This window comes from Aquila chrysaetos, chromosome 15, assembly GCF_900496995.4.
Source record: "Aquila chrysaetos chrysaetos chromosome 15, bAquChr1.4, whole genome shotgun sequence".
NCBI classification, from domain to species: domain Eukaryota; kingdom Metazoa; phylum Chordata; class Aves; order Accipitriformes; family Accipitridae; genus Aquila; species Aquila chrysaetos.
In genome coordinates, this window is record NC_044018.1 from 7,850,382 (window position 1) to 7,867,024 (window position 16,643).

The 16,643-nt window shown below is 37.2% G+C and overlaps 1 protein-coding gene across 6 annotated transcripts in view; it reads left to right on the forward strand.

Annotated features, from left to right (window-relative positions):
* ITSN2 (intersectin 2) overlaps positions 1 to 16,643 on the forward strand; it is an 86,035-nt gene that overhangs the window by 31,965 nt on the left and 37,427 nt on the right. For 5 of the 6 annotated variants that reach the window (XM_030037843.2, XM_030037847.2, XM_030037848.2 and 2 more), the window contains exons 3-16: positions 1,309 to 1,401; positions 3,106 to 3,169; positions 4,895 to 5,058; positions 6,365 to 6,562; positions 6,856 to 6,952; positions 8,586 to 8,728; positions 10,033 to 10,096; positions 11,950 to 12,087; positions 12,197 to 12,282; positions 13,272 to 13,534; positions 14,219 to 14,368; positions 14,597 to 14,737; positions 15,537 to 15,624; positions 16,230 to 16,369. In XM_030037843.2, coding sequence (XP_029893703.1) covers positions 1,309 to 1,401; positions 3,106 to 3,169; positions 4,895 to 5,058; positions 6,365 to 6,562; positions 6,856 to 6,952; positions 8,586 to 8,728; positions 10,033 to 10,096; positions 11,950 to 12,087; positions 12,197 to 12,282; positions 13,272 to 13,534; positions 14,219 to 14,368; positions 14,597 to 14,737; positions 15,537 to 15,624; positions 16,230 to 16,369 — 1,829 coding nt within the window. The remainder of the gene's footprint in view (positions 1 to 1,308; positions 1,402 to 3,105; positions 3,170 to 4,894; positions 5,059 to 6,364; positions 6,563 to 6,855; positions 6,953 to 8,585; positions 8,729 to 10,032; positions 10,097 to 11,949; positions 12,088 to 12,196; positions 12,283 to 13,271; positions 13,535 to 14,218; positions 14,369 to 14,596; positions 14,738 to 15,536; positions 15,625 to 16,229; positions 16,370 to 16,643) is intronic. The other variant, XM_041128897.1, reaches the window with a different exon arrangement.

The window sequence follows — 16,643 nt, forward strand, 5'->3', positions numbered from 1 at the left end:
GAGCTTCTTAAGAGGAGACATTAAGTCTTTTTGGAAAATGTGTTTGCATATATGGATAAACACAGATGAGAGATGATTAACATCACTAACGTGTCTATATTGGCATGTACATCAGTTTGCAGTCCCTTTGCTTTGTTATTATTCTCTGAAAAACTGAAAAAAAACCTGTTGAATTTTTGTAGATTCAAAGCTTTGAAACTAAGTTTATGTAGGAAAAGAGGAAGCATTTTATAGTAACTTTCTTTAAAAGTGCTGTGGTTTTTAAAGCAACTTGTTAATATCTTATTTGAAGGATTATTATTCACTTGACTGTCTTCTAGTGAGCAATACAAATACCTGAAGAACAGATTTAACAGTTCTTTGGAAGTAGTAATGCTCAATAGAATGTATTTTCAAAGGTCAGGTTTTTTTAAGTAATAACTTTTTCATGCTGTTTTGGGGGTTTCCATTCAGAATTTTGGCTAATTCTTGCATTCATTGATTTGAAAAATTAGATATTTGTCAAGAACTTCCCAACTAAAACTTCTTCCTACTTAAAAAACAAACCCAAACCCAATTATTTCTGGCAAACGGCTTTTCCTGCAAAGGATGCACACCCCAACCTTTAGAGAGCAGGTAGGAGTTTTTCTGAAAGTCACTCTGTTTCTACCTGGTATATCAGCACAGCTCTGTAAATATGATTATTACCTGCAATTTCTCTTTGTTACTTTGAGGCTATAATATTTTATACTTTTTTTTTTTTTAAAAGCATTGAAAAACAGGAAATTGAAATTGTATGCTGTTTAAAAAAAACAAAACAACCTGGAATGTTACTGTTTTGTCAGACAAAACCAACATATTTTTGTTAGCAGTCCCAATTATTTTTTTTAGAGTATTGGCAAGGTGAAGCATGAGTCTTTTTCGCAGCGGTACGGTGTTAGCCCTCTGTATGAGAACCTTTAAGTGGCGTTGAACGCCATTTGTTTATCGGTGAAGCAGAGGAGTATTTGGTTCACACAGGGTATGGTGAGCAGCGTGCGTCCTGCCTGGGCTGCACACAGTCAGCAGCGACGGGAAACTGCTTTGCACCGGCTTTGAAGGACGGCAGACCTTGTTTGAAAGCCCAGTGTAAAGCAATCGAGCTGAGGAATTGTCTCAGCTAGCGCTTGCACATCTGGGAAGCAGGTTTGTGTTTCGTAACGTCCTTGCCAAACTGGTAGGAGCTGGGTGTGTCTAGATCTGACTTTGTCTCTTGAGAAGCCAAGCTTTTATTTTGCAAGTGACGTGTTTTATTCGGTGTTTTGTTTGGGTTTTTTTTTTTTTTTTTAGGAGGTCCAAACATATGGGCCATCACCTCTGAAGAGCGGGCCAAGCATGACAAGCAGTTTGATAGCCTTAAACCCACAGGAGGCTACATTACAGGTCGGTCTGAGATTCTGCATTACATGTTAACTTCTGTGTGCACATAAGCGTCCTTGTAAAACAGTTTGAAAACTGCATCCTATTTCTCGCCCTTTGTTGTGTGACTAATAACCATACTCTTTGGGCAAACAGCCATGTGTTATTATTAAACTTCTACAAGCTTTGGGCTAAAGTCTGGCACAGGAACGCTCTTTTATTAACCCTGTCACTTCCGCAGCTAGTGGTTATGTGCTGTCATTCTGTCTAGTTTCAAAAACCAAAGAGTATCAGGCGAAATCTGTGCTTAGTTGGGAGGCTGCCAAGGAGCACTTAACAGTAGCTATTGTGGCAAGTGACGCCAGAGACACCAGAAGTGGCTCTCCTCTGTCTGAACAGTGTTAGAGAATACTGTGCTGTTAGATATCTTTGTTTCGGGGAGGAGGCAGGGAGAGAGATGCTGACAGCTTGTCCTTGTTAATGACCGCTTGAAATTTATTACCCCTTGGGCCTTCAGCAAGTTCTGGATAGGCTAATGGCATTTTGGAATGGCCTGCTGTCAGTTCCAGTTGCGTTCAGCTGCTTCTCCTCTGAAACAATTGGGTCATGTTGCTGCGCACCTCAGAATTTGCAGTTTTTAAATTTAAGAATCTGCTTGTGACATCAAGAAAAGGCTCGATTTCACTGGCAAAGATGACTTAATTTAAGAATGCCCCATTCTTTGTGTGCAGGTGGGCACTAAAGACCAGCCCCAATCTCTCCTACCCTCCTAACTACCTATCTGGTGACACTGCCCCCGCTTTTCCTCATTTTGGTCCAAAAAAGGCTGAGGAAAGAGTGGGGAAGTTGTCTGTTTGGAACACACACATCTTCTGGCTAAGTGACAGGTAACTCGTGCTTTGGCCAAACAGCTCTGGGAGGCTGGTGTTTACTTTACCACCAGCTGAAAAGTATGCAGTCCCAGGGACTTGACTACCTTTAGGCCACATCTGGGCTCTTACCTGCACGTACGTCTGTAGACTTCATTATTTATTTGGCAAGTGCTTGAAATGAAAGGCTGCGTATGAATATAAAGGAAGAAAGCTGAAAGAATAACTTGAAGTCTTAGCTTTAAGCATCTGTAATTCACTCACAGGTAAGCATCAACACCACTATCTGTGTTTTATTACAAGTTTGTTTAACAGCACAGTCAGTACCAGTTGATGTGGAACTTGATATGGGATTGCACAACAGTTCCCATTCCCTTCCCAAAATACTGAAATAGCGGATGTTCTCTGACGGAACGGGATATTAGTTAGGACATGAAATTTTTCCAGTTTTTCTAGAGAGGCAGTACTGGCTAAAGTTAGATTGAATGAAGGAGAAGGAAAGAAATAGCATGCACATCCTTTCCTGTAAAAGTAATTGGGTCAGGTCTAAATTTTCAGTCATTTTTACTTCTTTAAATCTTGCATCTATTAAACTGTTGGCAGCTGTTATTTGTGACCTGTTAAAGCTTTTTATAGCTATTTGAAATCACTTCTCAGAGCAGGGATTCAGGATTACAGAATACATGGGTATCTGATGATTGCAGTCACCAGGGAAGGAGTTAGGTGGTACGAAACTGGAAAGCTTGGCATCTAGCGTGCTGGTTCCTTTTGAAAATCTGGTCCCATAAGAGAGTGCTGAGGTCTTCTGAAAAACTATCCTCTAGTGTAAAAGTCTGTCTGTCTTTCTTGTTTATCATAGGTGATCAAGCACGTACCTTTTTTTTGCAATCAGGTCTACCAGCTTCAATCCTTGCTGAAATATGGTAAGGTATTATTTACTTTTTTTTTCTTTTTTTAAGATAGGAGATACATAGCATTCAAATACTACCTTTGGTATGTTGTGTTGTCTCAAACAGGCTTTCAGCAGTCAAAGTACGAGTGTTGTCTGAATCATTGTTTTAATTTTCTTAAATTTAGAGGAAGGATTGAGCCCATATGTGTACCAACAATTAATTAAAAAGCAGTATCTTTTAAAATCTTTCTTATGATGTTAATTCAAATTGGATGATATTGAACACAGCCTTTTTAAACTATAGTAAGTGCTTGAAACAAAAACTGATGATAAATTGCAAGGCTTTCATAGAGGGAAGTGCCTGTTGGATTGCCACAAAGATAATTGTTAAGCCTTGTCTTTATATTTTAAATAATAATATGGAAAAAGAGGTAAAAAATAACACTTTAAATAATAATATGGAAAAAGAGGTAAATAATGGGTTAATGAATTGCAGGAGATACCAAATTGAATGATGTTTGAAATACTAGTAACCACTAAAAAATGGCAATAAGATTAAGTGTGGGAAAAATTGTATGCTACTAAACTGGGAGTGGAAAATACACTGAAAGTAGAAGATGGGAAAAAAAAAATCTAAAGCCACAGAAAATGTTATAACACAGTTGTAATACACTGTAAGATACCAACCAATGCTGTAATACAGGAACTGGAAGAAGTGCTGTTCTTTGCAGCATATATGTGATGATTGCGACACTTGAAACAGACATTTTTTTCTTTGTAACTCCTCGGTCTTCACTAGAATACTGTTCATTTTGGGGTACTTGGTTGTTATCAAGATGTACATGTGCTAAAAGACACAAAGTGGAGGCTCATAATAATTAAGAACTCACTTGTGAAAGAATATTAGAGAAACTAACTAACTGCAAAGTTAATTTCTTCTTCAGACACTTAAAGTGCCTAGAAAAGAGCTGTAAAGAAATTTTTGTGTTGGGCCTTGGAGTTTTATACTGAATAGTAACAGAATGAAATTGAAAATGTAGCTTAATATTAAGTCTGATTTTTTTTTTTTCTCCTAATTATATTTACATTCCTGTGCCTGGTCCTCGCATGTTTAAGTACCAGTAAGATTTCATATTTTCTGTCTGACCAGAAATTTTGTCTGTTTATGTATGCACTGTTGCATATATTTCCTGTTGTGTTTGAGTTCCTTTGACACTTTTCCAAATAAAGATAGTGTGGCTGTCAGGCTTAAAAAACCCACAACACTGTGAATTAATGGAGTTTTCATAGTGGTATATAGTGCCTTTAGCAGGTTTCTGCATCCTCCCGTTTTCAGATTCTTGTATTAATTCCTTACATTACCAGACATTAATTTAAAATAATTAGTCTGGCTAGTAGCATAGAAAAAAGCATAGCAGAGGCATGCAGCAGAGGCAACAAGTGTATCCACTGAGCAGGAGACTACTGCTTTTCCTAGTGTCTTCCTACTTTCTCAGGTGTTAAGTATTTAATATATAGCAACTTTAAAACTGAACTCTGCAGAAGACTACCAAGGGGGTAGTCAAACTTCTCCAACTTCTGAGGGTTTGAATGTTGTCAAAAGTAGAAAATCTACAAATGGTTGCAATAAGTTTCTTGTTTTCTTGTACAAAACCAGTAAATAAATCTGATAGAAAAGCTTCTCGTTAAGTCAAAAAGTTAAATTTGCATTTCTTCCTTGTGGGCTTTTCTAATTTTATTTTATTTTGTTTGTAAGGACACTATCGGACCTGAACAAGGATGGAAAAATGGATCAGCAGGAGTTCTCTATAGCCATGAAACTCATCAAGCTGAAATTGCAAGGACAGCACTTGCCTGCGGTTCTCCCTCCTGTCATGAAACAAACTCCAGTATTTTCGCCGCTAATGTCAGCTCGCTTTGGTACTTATGAATATATAATTACTTAGTGTTCGGAGGTAAAAAACCACAGTTAATTGCAGCCAAATACAAGCATTAATCTGACCATGACAGTTGAGTGAATCAGTGAAAAAGACCCAAGGATATTCTGATTTAGGAAATTCACAAAGTCACTTTCTTGACATTTTTTATAATTTCATGCTTTGAAGACACTTAATAATAAAGGAAAACCTTCTATTGAATTTTGACGAGGTGCAAGAAGGCCATTCACATCTGTCATCTGACTTTCAGGCTGTCATCTCGTACTGGTGGTCTTTTTTTGTCTCCCTCCTACTCATTCACCTGTTTGTACTTGGGGTTTGTAAAGTTAAACTTAGTAAAGGTCAAAGTTTTGGTAGAACACTTATTTTAAATATTTTTTCAAAATTAATCAGGTTGTCTATTTTGGTTATACGATCAATTGAATAGAATTATTTTAACTTTTTTTTCCTTTCTGATGGTGTTTTGGGATTCAGTGCATGCCTGTTGCTGTTTTGTTGTTTTGTGGAACAAAATATATGTAATGACTTCAGCTGCATTACAAAATTAGTGCATAATTCTATGCTGAAATTAAATACATGCATATATTAATTACATACACGATTTAAAATGTCTGCCCATTGCTAAATCTTGTGTGTTTGCATACAAGTGTATGCATTTATAGATAGCTATGGTTGGCATACAATTACTTCCTATTAACCTTCCATCATCTCATCTGCATGCTGTTGTCTTCCACGAGATTCAGCCAGTAATTCAAGTGCCCTTATTTGCTTCAGGCAACTGCCTTAAAGAAACCATTTGCTAGGCATGGGTCCCAAAGTATGGACTTTTCACCTGTATGGATTCTTCCAAGGCTGACACTTGCAAGAGACTTGATTCAGAAACAGTATCAGCTTCTCCCTGTAGAGGATTGTCACAACTTTTGAGTTGCATTGTAATTCTGTCTCAGGGGCCAGACGTGGAAAGGCTTCTTGAAGAACTAGTTATAACTGCAATTATAGAAAACTAGATCTTATTCTTTGGTGAAATACTAGCTAAATCTACCTTGAGAATGAATTGCTTGTAAGGATTTTTTTTTTTTTTTAGTTCATGTTCTTCAGTATATTTTCTTCTGTGAGCTGTCTTGTCTAAACTTCAGAGAAAAAGTAAAAATTATACACAAGCATCTATTTTAACTCATTGTATCTCTGGACACAGGTTGCTTTATGTATTTTCTCCCTAGCATAATGGACCCAATTTCTTGCTGGAGCCTCTGCAATATTAAATAATGAATTGTTGGATTTTGCTCTAGGAATGGGTAGTATGCCAAATCTGTCCATGCCAACGTCTATGTCTACGGTCACACCATTAGCTCCCATGTCTCTGACCTCCATGACTTCCATTCCTCCTTTGGTTATCTCTGCTCCCCTGGTGCCTTCTGTCAGTACCTCCTCGTTGCCAAATGGAACATCCAGCCTTCTGCAGCCTTTGTCCATACCTTTCTCTTCAAGTAAGTATAGTACAGTCCAGTACTTGCTTTCAGAATTGTGAATCCTATTTTCTCTGGCTAATTCCAGACAGGAATGCTAATTCTTGCATGCAAGTTAAAAAAAACCCAAAACTATATTTTTTCCAAAGTTCACATTTGTCAAATCAGTTCTAACTAGTTAATCTTAACAACAAGGCACTGATTAGCTTTTCTTACTTCTCTCAAAGCCTTGAGTGTTTATTAGAAAGCATTACGTTATACCCAGTTGCTTTACAGTTTTTGGTTTTGTTTTTTTGTTTGTTTGTTTGTTTCAGCGCTGCCTCATACTGGTTCTTTAGGTCCCATGGCAGGAGGGTTTGGTGGTACTAGTATACAGAAGGCACAGTCACTAATCGATTTAGGATCTAGCAGGTATGAAAGTTAAGTTTAAAATGGTTATATCTTAAACTTAAGTAGTATACCTTCCAAAACTTATAGAGCATTTCTATTTTCAAAGTATATTCATTAAAAATTAGTCCATCTAATATGACCTACCAAGTCTGTAAACAGATTGTTTTGATATGCACAATAAATAATATTTTCAGTAAATCTGACAAAACTATCCGAAGTAGGTGAGGAGTTCAAATGAGAGAAAGTGGTGCCAAAAAGAAGGGAAAGTACCTCATTAGGAAGTAGAAGTGAAACTTACCAAGTGGTTTTAAAAGCAGTGTTTATGGATTGATGTGCTCATTCATTATAGAGGGCACCATGTAATTAGCAGGCATGTAAGGACAGTATTTGTTATAAATATTTATGTTTGAATTTGATTTATGAATAATAGAAGATTATCAATCCTTGTAATCAGCTGCTGTGTTTCACTGATTTTAGAGATTTGCCATAGACAAAGTGAGGGACTAGGCTTATCTATCAATTGGGCATCCAGGGAACAGCCTCCCAAATGACAATCCAGAGAGCATCACAGCCCCAGCTCAGTTCCAGAAGGTGACTCAGAAGTACCTGTACCTCTTTGCTGCTGATACAAGGCGTCTAGAATGAACGCGTGTCTAACTTTGGGCTCCTCATACAGACAGACACCTGATACTAGCAGATGTTCAATAAGATGATTGTAGGCATCGTGTGTGCCTGTAATCATCTTATGTTTTTTTTCTTCTCTTTTAATTAGAAAGCTTTCTTTTGCTGGTGTTGTAGTGTTGCAAAGTAGCTCTTCTTCAGTGTTACTGTTGACAGCATTTTCACCATCATGTTACCTAATTCCATGCAAAGGATGTCTATCCAGCATCATGCCCCAAAGGCTTTGTTTATATCAGCATTCTTTACTTTATTGCCGTGGATAACACTGCAAATAGTTTTTTACTTGGCAGAGTAGGGGATTACCTTAAACAAGGCAGGCTGGATGCACCTGGTTTTGTCTGATCTTCAAAGATGGGACACTATGAAAATGCTGGGAGTTGCAGGTGGAAGTTTTATAGGTGTAACTAAACGCTCCATCAAGTGCTATTCTGCAGAAACTGAATGAGTGGGAAAAACTCCATTCAGCCTGTCATTGTCACTAATAAAAAGAATAGGTAGAAGTGGAATATAATGGCTTTAGCAGCTTTAGAAGCTGATTTTAGTTGTGAATTTTTCAGATAAATTTATATGCTCATGGTTATTCATTTACATACCTCTTAAAGTTACTTAGACATCGCCTAATGCTTCACAGCCCTTGTAAACATTCTTGGAAAGTTGAGATCTTTTTCTATGGTTTCCAATAGTATGGCGTTGCAGTGGTGGACCGATGAATTATGTGGTCTAAGTGTCTGTGATACCAAGAGAACAGGATCTTGAATTCAAGAGTTTCCTTTTAGATACGTGTCCTTACTTTCACAGTAAAATTCCATATTAGTGATGAAAATATTTGTAGCAAGTTAGCAGAGGAAAAACTTTGTGGAAGTTGTTTCATGTTACCGGAAGATATTACATATCTTCTGTTCCAATGCCTGTTTATTATTAAGCCAAGTAACTTTGAGTTCTCTCTCTCTCTCTCTCTCTCATTGTATTACAGTTCAAATTCTTCCTCTAGTGCTTCACTAGCTGGTAATTCACCAAAGATTGCATCCTCAGACTGGGCAGTTCCTCAGGCCTCCAGATTAAAATACAGACAGAAATTTAACAGTCTTGATAAAAGTATGAGTGGCTATTTATCAGGTGAGTGTGGCATTTGCTATGGCGGGGGAAAACCAGCAGTGTTTTCTGCCTCTGGAATGTTGCAGGCTGAGGGGTGGAATCCCAGTTTGGGATTTGACTTCCATATGAAATAAAAGATGAAATTGTTGACATTCAGACCTATGCAGGAGAGAGTGAGTTTCGACTACTGGTTCCAGTCAGCTGAGAAATGGAAATAGCTATCAGTTTATTGGCTTGGGCTCTGTGTTAGACCTGGAGGGGCCTGAGGAGGCAGCAGTCTCCCCAGGTAGACTGGGGAAGCTACAGCAGCAGTCGAGGGGAAGAAGAGTGGCAGTAGTGGGATCTAACTAGAAGAGCCTGAGAACCATAAGGCTGGGGAAGTTAGCTCCATCAAGTCAGCAGTCATTCTCTAAACGTAACTCTTTGGACTGAAACTCTTTCTTATGACTTGTAAACTGGGGGACATCTCACGACCATTTTTGTGCCATGTACTGCTATGTATATGTATTCGTAATTGCTTAGATATTTGGGCTTTATCTTTTCAAAGAAAACAATTCAGGAAAGACACTGCAGCCATTGATGGGAATTTTTCAAAAGTAATTTAAGGGAGTCATTCCTTGTTGACTTTCAGTGACATTTGTGCTGTGCCATGGCATTATGGTGGTTTCGAAAGACTTCACACAAAGTTAATAAGAGTTTTATGAAAGTTCTTATAAAACTGGATTACTCACTGTAATGCAGCGAGTAGAGTGCTGGTCAAACAGTTAGTAGATGTAAAGTCAGTATGTATGTCTGTAGCTGACTATGTTTCCCATTTTCAATAAGCACTTGCCAAGCCTCTGCCTCAGTTTCCTAGCCTACAAAAAGGGAGGCTAGTTCTCCCTTTCAAGAAAGGGACTCAATGCTTTTTATCTTCTTCAGTTGATTTTGGGCTGAAGGTTTCATTGACCTGCCTGGAAAGGTATACAGTTCTGTGCTATCAAAGGAAAGCTGGCAGCTTTCCAGCATGCTAGCTCAAGCTTTAGGTAGACAGTCAGCTGTGCTTTCATAACAACTGTGGGGATTACCATAAATATCCATTTTTCATGTCAGTTTTTCTGTTAGGTGCTCCAAGTGAAAAAAAGTACACAAGAATACTTACATCTTTGTTGTGTTCAGGTTGTAATGCCTGTTGTTAAGCTGAGAAGTAAAGCCACTGTCAGCCACTGATGAAAATGGATTAGATAATATTAAAAATAAACATGCCCCAGTTCATGACCTATTTTTTTGCTACATGTGTGTCTTTGTTCAAAGTATTTATTTTTATTAAAATCTTTTTCACTAAGGATTTCAAGCAAGGAATGCCCTTCTGCAGTCAAACCTTTCACAGACTCAGCTGGCTACTATTTGGTAAGTTTAGTTACTGATTATGAATTCAGCACATTTGTGGTGTTAAGAGAGGAAATAGACTTTATTTAATAAGAAATGATGAAGGGACACCGTAGATCTAAAATCATAAACTGAAACTAAGCTACTTCTTAAACGAGTTTGTTCATTAGTACATTTTCAAAAGGCACCTTGAAATAATATAGTTCATTTTTTCACTCCTTGTGTGTGTTAAAGTCCATATAATAGTACAGATATTAATTTCAATTTCTTATTCAGTGATGCACTAGTTTAGCTGAGATGAGGATTTGTTAATTTTAAAAGTAGGATTCTGACATCAAGCTTGTTAGTTTTAAAATATAGAGAAAGATTAAAAATAAAGTAACCCTTCAGATTTTTAGAGTTTTACTGCAGTTCCCATAAAGGTATCTGCATATTACACGTTTGTTAAGACTTGCTTTTACTGTGGTGATGGAAATGGTTACAGCTGTCTGAAGGCTTGAATAATCTGCCCTGCTAGATATGGTAGTTTGAATTACGCCTTCAGACATAACTCAGATGTAAAATATAAAATATACTGGCCCTACAGAATTCACAATGACTTGGTGCTTTGCATTTCTTTCTGAGTTCCCTTTCTTCTTCGTCTTTATCCCAGGGCAGTTATTTGTTTGTCTCTAGCAGCAGCAAGCTGAAATATTCCTTATTATTCATTCATCTTGTTTGGTTGCACGCTGTGAGGGTAAAAAAGGGAGCGTTGGGTTGTATTCCTCCACTCTGGAGTATGGGGAAATAAAGCAGGTATATAGTGACTGTTTTCCTCCTGGGTGCCTAGCCTGAATATGTCAGTAGCCAATGTGAAGAGGTCTCTGTACCCATGTAGAGGATTAAGAGCCCAAATTTCAGTTCTGTCCAAAGTGAGGAATTACAAATATTTCTACCAGGGTACCATATTCATGGTAATTACTGTAATAATGGTACTGTTATGTGTGAATATTCCTGGTCTTTGAACATAATAAAAACCTTGTTTCATCATCTCCTGCTTTTGTTTTTCACTGTGGTGTGTGTGTGGGTGATGGGGTATTTTTGTTTGTTTTGTTGTTTCCCTTTTGGTTTTAAGTAGCTGGGTTTTTTAACTGACTTTTTTTTTTTTTTATCAAGCAGTTATTTTGTTAAGCATTTCACTTAAGTGCAGTCTAAGGACACACTCTTACAATTGTATCCACATAGATAGTTCTTTGAGAAAGGTTCCTGCTTTCTTGCCTGCATCTCTGGAAACATTTCACTGGTTTCCCACCCACACCACCACCCTGGTTGTGTGGGAAACATTTTGTAGGCTAATGTTATGATTGTGTAGTTTGTCTTCTCCTTAGAGGGGGTAGGTGATCCTTTTCCTACCCATTGCAAGGTACTCTGGGGCAGCTCACATCTTCCCTGCACTGTTGAGGAGACACAAGGGGAAAAAAGATTTCTATGCAAAGGTTCCTGTTGTAGAATTTGATGTAATTATATATAATGTTTTCTTTTGCTTTAAAAATATTGGAGAAAGTGGTTTCTAGCATTTTGAGCTGGTTAAGAACAGTCCTGGATTCTCTTCCCAGCTCTTCTCTTGGTGATACAATAAATCAAGAGATGTCTCTTAACCTTTCCTGTCCTTTTTGCTGTATTTTACGAAAACATCTGAATAGCAGTATATTATTAAACAAAATAATATCTCCCTTCATCAGCTGTTCATGTTATTAATTGTAATTATTTTTACCAGAACATTTCCCAGGAATTCTCTATTTTAAAAATTATTTTTACAGTAAATTGTTTCAGCTGTCATTTGTGAGTGATTGTGATATTTGGTTCTAATTATTATTGCTGTTAAAACTGTGCAGGTCACTAGCTGATATTGATGGAGATGGACAGCTGAAAGCTGACGAGTTTGTGTTAGCCATGCACCTAACTGATATGGCCAAAGCTGGACAACCTCTGCCACTAACTCTGCCTCTTGAACTGGTACCACCTTCTTTCAGGTATATCACTGAGGGCAGTGAAACATAATATATTTTCAACGGAAGTGTTTTATACAAAGAAAATAACTGTGTTATTTCTCTAACAATGGTGGGGTTTTTTTCCCTCCAGGAGTGGAAAATGTACTGAAAATATAAATGGAACTCTGCCATCTTACCAGCCTGTGCAAGAGGAAGAGCCACAGAAAAAACAGCCAGGTAAAACAGGGTTCACATTCTTAATGTATAGGGCTGTCTTTGAAGGGCACTGAAACCTTTAGAAAGTGGAAGACATAATCAAATCCCTAGGGAGCTTCATTTCAGGAGCTAGATCCTTTTTAACTTGTTAAAGGTTGTTAAGTGGATGTTGTCAGTGTATTACATCTAATAGAATTGAGAAGGCAGAGATAGGGGCTATTTTTAGCTGTAGGAAAGGAAAAGTGTGCTGATTAATAATGTATTTTGGAAAAGAAATCCTTCATGGCCAAATACTGCCATGCTACTGCAAATCTTTTTTCAGTTGAAAGTTCCTGGCATTACTTTGTTCTGGACATTTTGGAAGCAAGGAGTTCCAGTGTAGCTTAATTCTCTGAAAACTAGATGCAGTCTGCACATAACGTAGATTCTACTATTGACTCTCTGATGCTACCAGCAAAGGTCTCTTACATGCAGGCTGCGAGACATGACTTGCCTCTCTTTTTGTAAGAGTGGTTGCTGGGAGCCTAAACCATTCCTTTGTATCTCTTTTTATCCTATACTGCAATAATTGAGCTTGATCCTGTTTTGTTTTCTGCTATTTTTAATTATAGGAGCTCATATAGGGAACACCCTTAAAAACTAAGCTCTTTCTCTGTGTGTTAATGTTTCTTGCACACTGGGAAATCTTTTTAACAGAAGATAGTCTTCTCCTAGCTTATAAAAGCTGTTCTTTTATGTTTCTGCTAAAATTCAAGTCATTTTCGTGGTCGGTTTTAAATTACAACTTTTTTTTTTTTTTTTTTTTTTTTTTTGCAATTGGAGTAGACTTAGGAAAATTTAAAGGAAAATAAAAATAATACTTTAACAAATGCAAGATGCTTATATCATCCATGACCCAACAACCTGAGCTTGCCAAAAAGAAAGTATCTATCTTTAGTGGCATAACTGAGGTACTTGTTTGAGAGCAGTGTTTTGCACAGGACAGAAATAACTACCTTTCCTTATTTTAGTGACATTTGAGGACAAAAGGAAAGCCAACTATGAGAGAGGAAATATGGAGCTGGAAAAACGCCGTCAGGTCCTGTTGGAGCAGCAGCAGAGAGAGGCTGAACGTAAGGCTCAGAAAGAAAGAGAAGAACAAGAGCGAAGAGAGAGGGAACGTCAGGAACAGGAACGGAAAAAACAACTCGAAATGGAAAGGCAGCTGGAGAGACAAAGAGAGTTGGAAAGACAAAGGGAAGAAGAAAGGAGGAAAGAAATAGAAAGGCGGGAGGTTGTTTTCTTTATTTTTTTAATGCTTTAAGGAATATGTACATGCATACAGTATCCACTTGACAGAGCATTCAGGATTTGAGTGCTGGCTTTGGGTCTGTCTCCTCGCATGGCTATTGGCAAGTTGTCTTGGAGATGGAACATCATTTCTGTCTGAAAACATCGTGTCTGTTATAAATTAATCAACTGTTGGTATAGGCTGAAGATTTTCAGATACTTCATAGGACAGATGAGATTTTCTTGGACAGATTTCTTGGATTTATACAAGATTGTACTGAATGCATAACTGATAATATTTTGACAGCTGAACTGGAGACAAATTTGCTTCTACTTGGTGTCTCAGCGCATGCATAAGACTTGCATATTTTATCTACTTCTGTGAAATACTCAAAGAAGGTTATGAGCAATATCAGTCAATGTGCTCATTTATGGGCAGTATTCCAAGCTAAACAGACTTTCTCTCTGAATTATAGCTTTTCTTCATCCAGAGTTAGGAGCATGGTATGAAGAATCTTATAGGATCACTTCCTCCATTCTTTGATGCTGAAGTATATAAGAGCACTTTACAAAAATCATTACGTTGTGTTCCTGTTACGCTACTTAGAAATAGAGCACATTATAGTAAATTATGGTCTCTGAGTTCTGCATCTCCATTGTAATTTAAGGTAATGTAACTTTTCTGCAGGCAGCAAAGCAAGAACTTGAGCGCCAGCGACGATTGGAATGGGAGAGAATTCGTCGCCAAGAACTTCTTAATCAACGTAACAGGGAACAAGAAGAAATAGTCAAGTTGACCTCTAAAAAGAAGAGCCTTAATCTTGAATTAGAAGCCCTGGTAAGACAGAAATTTCACTACACATCTTGAAATACAGTATTTTGAAGTACGCAAATCTTAGAATCTACATTAATGACCCACTAGGAGTTTCACTCTGTTGGATGAGAAATCTAAAGCAGACACTTTGGGTTGTTTTAAAGAATTGATCATGAACTAATCTGCCCACAGATTTAGCGGAGAAGCGATTTTTGCCCTACGTGGTATAATTTGTCTTTGATTTCTTTCTAGACGGACAAACATCAGCAAATCTCAGGCAGATTGCAAGACATTCGAAGCAAAAAGCAAATTCGAAAAACTGAACTGGAGGCTTTAGATAAGAAATATGACCAAGGAATCACGGAAGTCAAGCAACTACAACAACAGCTTCAGGTTTGGAACTTTTGTTAAGCTTGTAGTTTGCCTTTACTTCCTATTCTGTGTTTCTGTAATGCTGTTGATAATAGATACATCCCCATAGGATGTGGAGAGAGGAAATGGGCAAGGCCATCAACATTGCAGAGGTTTTTAGTTTTATTTGTGGTGTTAAATGATTATAGGTACTACAAAAAGCTGATAGTTGAATGAGGACAGCTGTTAATACCTCAGCTGTTCTTTTGTGAACTGATAATAGTGACTTCTCTTTAACAATGAATTCTTTTATGGCTCCAGACTCAAGTTTTTCTGAGGACTGTTTTCCTGTATGCAGAGCAAGTTGGTCTTCAGGCTGAATTACTTGCTGCTCTTTTTTCTTTTTTTTCTCTCTTTGAATAGCAAGACATGAATTATTTCAAATCAGTTGATTACCATAAATCATCCTCTACTATATTTTTATGTAATTCTCCTGCACATCAGGGAAACTTCTTTTCATGTTCCTGTTTGTCACAGAAAGTTATTGGTTTGTTAGGCTTGGGGCAGTCAACTTAAATGTTCTCATGATAATATTTACACATTTAGCATGTCTGTTAATTTTTTTTTCCAGCTGTGTTAATGTTTTTGGGTCAAAAAGCATTAAATTTTAATAGTATTTATATTGAGAGTATAGAAGTAATTTTTCCCCTACCTCATAATGGTAACTTGCATCCACATTTCATTAACATGAGTTGAAGTTATGTTTGAAAATTCACCCATTTTTACTTACTGATTTATAAACAATATTAAAAATTTGTTATGTTCTCTTCAATATCTACAGGAGTATCAGAATAAACTAATCTATTTAGTTCCTGAAAAGCAGTTGTTAAGTGAAAGAATTAAAAATGCTCAACTTGAAAACACTCAGAGTAAGTGCCTGCAAATGAATTCTCTTCTGTTTGCATTGCTGGCTTTTCATCACTTCTAAAAAAGGCTGAAGGATACAGAGGTGTTAATCGCATGTTCACTTTTGTATCTCTTCAGTTAGTGCCATCTTAGCATTGTTTTATCTGCATTTCATTATTTCCTTCTTGTTCTAAATAAGGGGCAAACAAACACGTTTTTGCGAGAGAGTGCAGATTTTGCTTGAAACTTTATTTATACGGGGTATACAGTCCACAGATATTATTACACCTTGTCTTTTTTTAGTAGTGTAAACTTAAGGGAGTTCGTTTATGTAAAATTTACACTGGTCTTTACATCAAATCACACTAGAAGTCCCTGTCTAGAGAAGCTTGCTGTGAATTGGCCTGATCTTAGAAAAAACAACTTGCAAATTATTCTGTATATATTACATGTAATGCCTGCACGTCTCGGGCGTTGGGGCCATTTCTTTGTGCTGTATACAAATAGGAAGGTAAATCAAGGAATTTTTGTGAGGAAAGAGATTGGGAATGTGTGTATATTAGGAAAATAATAAAATAATGAGTGAAAACAGAAGTCCTTGTAAAATTACTTGTCTTTCCTTATGCAGGTACAGGAATCAGTTCAGTGCACAAGAAATCCCTAGAAAAGGAAGAATTGTGCCAAAGACTTAAGGAACAACTAGATGCCCTTGAGAAAGAAACTGCTTCTAAACTTGCTGAAATGGATGCGTTTAACAGTCAGCTTAAGGTACATGCATTATCTAAATACTTAAGTCTTACACCAGTAAGCAGTATCTTTATTTCTCCATCGAGTCAAAGATTGGTGGCACTTCTACCAGGCTTCCAAAAAGCTTTCCCCAACTTCCAATGTCAAATAAGAATTACCAAAAGTCTTGGAGTAATGATGCAATAAAAATGCACTTAAAACTATTTCTAACATACTAAAATATGGATCTCTTGCTAACCATTGCTTTGCATGAATCCACTGTTGCTCACTCTCAACTTTTGCCTTCTAGAATTTG